Source organism: Octopus bimaculoides, chromosome 5, assembly GCF_001194135.2.
Source record: "Octopus bimaculoides isolate UCB-OBI-ISO-001 chromosome 5, ASM119413v2, whole genome shotgun sequence".
Classification (NCBI taxonomy): domain Eukaryota; kingdom Metazoa; phylum Mollusca; class Cephalopoda; order Octopoda; family Octopodidae; genus Octopus; species Octopus bimaculoides.
In genome coordinates, this window is record NC_068985.1 from 34,991,421 (window position 1) to 34,994,842 (window position 3,422).

The window sequence follows — 3,422 nt, forward strand, 5'->3', positions numbered from 1 at the left end:
AGAGAGAGAGAGAGAGAGAGAGAGAGAGAGAGAGAGAGAGAGAGAGAGAGAGAGAGAGAGAATAGAGAGTGAAGCTACTAGAATAAGAACAGGCTGGGCAAACTTCAGAGAGCTCCTGCCTTTGCTAGTAACCAAAGGCCTCTCTCTCAGAGTGAACGGTAGACTGTATTATGTCTGTGTGCGAACAGCCATGCTATACGGTAATGTTAATGTGCCTGTACGGCAAAGTGTAAGCGTCTTGAGAGAAAAGCTGGGTATAAGAGGTATTAAATATGCCGTGCAAGAGAGACGACTGCGCTGGTATGGTCATGTGATGCGTATGGATATGGACAGTTGTGTGAAGAAGTGCCCCACTCTGATGGTGAAGGGAACTTCTGGAAGAGTTAGACCCAGGAAGACATGGGACGAGGTTGTGAAGCATGAACTTCAAATGTTGGACCTCACGGAGGCAATGACAAGTGACCAAGACGTTTGGCGATATGCTGTGCTTGAGAAGGCAGGCCGAGCTGAGTGAGTTCCTAGGCATGGCCAACGTCAGTGTCTTGCAACTGGCATGTAACGTAAAATCACCCCTTAAACGTTGGGTGATACGCTGTGCTTGAGAAGACCTATCAAACCAAGTGTGATCGTAGCTGAAGGCAATTCATCAAAGAGCGATTTTCACAAACAACTATTTCTTTCTCACCTACCCACTAACGTCCAAACCATCCTCGCACCCATGTGCGACATCAGTACCATTGAACAACTGGTGACATCAGCCGATAAAATAATGGATATAACCACTCCGACATTACCTTCTCCTTCTCCTTCCCTTACCATAGCGGCTATAGCATTCCAGTTCCAGGATTTTCGACACACCAGGAAAAAACAATACCTGGTAGTGGAAGTTCGCAACCTCCGTTTGGAAAGGAATACAGCTCCACGTGCTAGACACCGAACTCCCTCTAGATCTCTATCTAGACATCGGTACGTCGGTAATAAGGGATCGATATGTTACCACATACCTATTTCGGCGCCAAGGTAAGGAATTGCACACTACTTTGCTCATATAATACCCAGGGAAACACCTGAAGGGAGCAATAAGAATGGCTACTGTCTCTGGTATCACTCCACCAAGTCGTGCAATTTTTACCAAGGATGAAATTTCCCAGAAAAACTTCCTGGTTGATTCAGGTGCTGCCTGTAGTTTCTGGCTAGCCAAATATATGCACAGAAAACCTTGTCCTACAGCCACTACCTTGCAAGCAGTCAACCATTCACCCATCACCACAAATAGCGAAATTTCTCTCACCTTGAATATACGACTCAGACGAGGCTTCCAGTGGGTTTTTCTAGTTGCCGATCTGCCGTACCTGATACTTGGGAGCAGATTTTCTCTCCCATTTTCTTTGCTGGTCAATCTGAACAACAGACAACTTCTAGACGCAAATCAGTGTACGTGGCACTGACTGATTTGTTTCCACAGTCAGCCCGTTTTTCTTTGTCGCTGCTGCTGCCAGCAAATACCACGCATTGTTGAAGTCTTTCCTGGAGTTAACGAAACCCATGTCCTATGGAAAGGAGAAATCATTCTCCGTAGAACACCATATTTCGACCACGGGCCCTCCTATTATAGGTCTCAATTTGAGGTCATTAGGAGTAGGGATTTTGATTATTATGTCTGTGGCTATCCTGCATGCGTTACTTATTTTCTCACATTTGTGTATCTTGAGAATACCGTAGAATTGACTGGTTTTAGTTTTGAAATTGGTCATATAGTCATATTCTTTGTCGGTGAGCCCTTCTCTGTATAGGTTTAACATGGAGAACCTGATATACGCACTAACCTGCTCTGGTTGTCAAGAGCAATACATAGGCCAAACAAAAAACAGTCTACATCAAAGGATGGCTCTGCACAGATCCCAGATCAAAATTCCCCAAAAAAGAAAAATAGCATTTAGCCAACACATCGACATTTGCGCCAATAACAAAAATCCAAGCTTCAGAATTTTTCCCCTCTACCAATTCAGGGACGATACAACCTGTAGCCAACGAATTAGTTAGGAGACTCTCTTTATTTTGAACGCAGCTACAACAAACGACATATCCACCACGGCCTAAGAATAACACAAACGCAAATATTAAAAATGATTCATTCAAGAGATACCCAAGAATTCATTAAAAGCAGTCCCAATCACTGCTATAATTCACAACGAGCCACTTTTAGGTCACTTGACCATTTAACATCCTACTACTATCATGCCATCCCGCATTCCCTTATTATTCTCTCTTCTCTTTCTTCTTATACATCTTCTTCTTCTTCTCTGCCACCTCCTTCCTTACTTTACTACTACTGCTGTTTAGAATAACACCTATGCAAATATTATAAGCAATACATTCAAAAGAGATATCTCGAGAATTCAATCACTACCACCATCCACAACAAATCACTTTCAGGGCACTTGACCATTTAACATCCTACTACTATCATAACACTCCCGCATTCTTCTTCTTCTGCTAGTAGCATAATTTGTTTTGTTGGCACTCGCTTACGACGACGAGGGTTCCAGTTGATCCGATCAACGGAACAGCCTGCTCGTGAAATTAACGCGCAAGTGGCTGAGGACTCCACAGACACGTGTACCCTTAACGTAGAGTACAGCAGGGTTCTCCACCATCCCCTGCCGGAGCCTCGTGGAGCTTTAGGTGTTTTCGCTCAATAAACACTCACAACGCCCGGTCTGGGAATCGAAACCGTGATCCTATGACCGCGAGTCCGCTGCCCTAACCACTGGGCCATTGCGCCTCCACACAGTAGCATAATAATAGTAGAATAATAATAGTAGAATTGAATAAGTAATCTAGTTTGAGGGTAGTACTGAACTACCCTCAAACTAGATTGCTTATTTAAATTCTACTATTATTTCTCTTTTTATACTTTCTCTAATAAGAATATTATAATACACCTAATAATAATAATAATAATAATAATAATAATAATAATAATTAAGAAGTTTAACAGACTACATCGGGGAAGTTTAACATGTGAGAACGATAAATCACTGCTCCGAAACTTATCCAAAAACATCGGAAGTAAAGACATCGCATTGAGCCAAAAAATAGCTGACAAAAGGTTGGATTATATCCGAGTAAGTAATACTCATTGAAATTTATTTCTATCTTTCCAAATATAATGATGTATTTTAACTTGATACCTCCACTACCCGCACAGCGATCGTAAACACACGTGTTACATCAAAATCAAACCATCTTCGAACCCCAAAACACCATGTACAAAAAAATTACAAACAGATTAAATAACACCGGTATTATTACACCCAAGAATAACAACCGAGAAGTGCGTACTGTAAGCTTGTTACGAAAAAAATATGAAGATCTGAACGTGCAAAACAATCTGACAACAGAAATAAACGAACCGGTAC

The 3,422-nt window shown here is 41.9% G+C and overlaps 1 protein-coding gene across 1 annotated transcript in view; it reads left to right on the forward strand.

The window, feature by feature from the left end:
- Nucleotides 1–718: 718 nt before the first annotated feature.
- LOC128247864 (uncharacterized) overlaps nucleotides 719–3,422 on the forward strand; it is a 29,226-nt gene continuing 26,522 nt past the window's right edge. Inside the window, exon 1 of the mRNA XM_052968045.1 lies at nucleotides 719–974. Coding sequence (XP_052824005.1) covers nucleotides 719–974 — 256 coding nt within the window. The remainder of the gene's footprint in view (nucleotides 975–3,422) is intronic.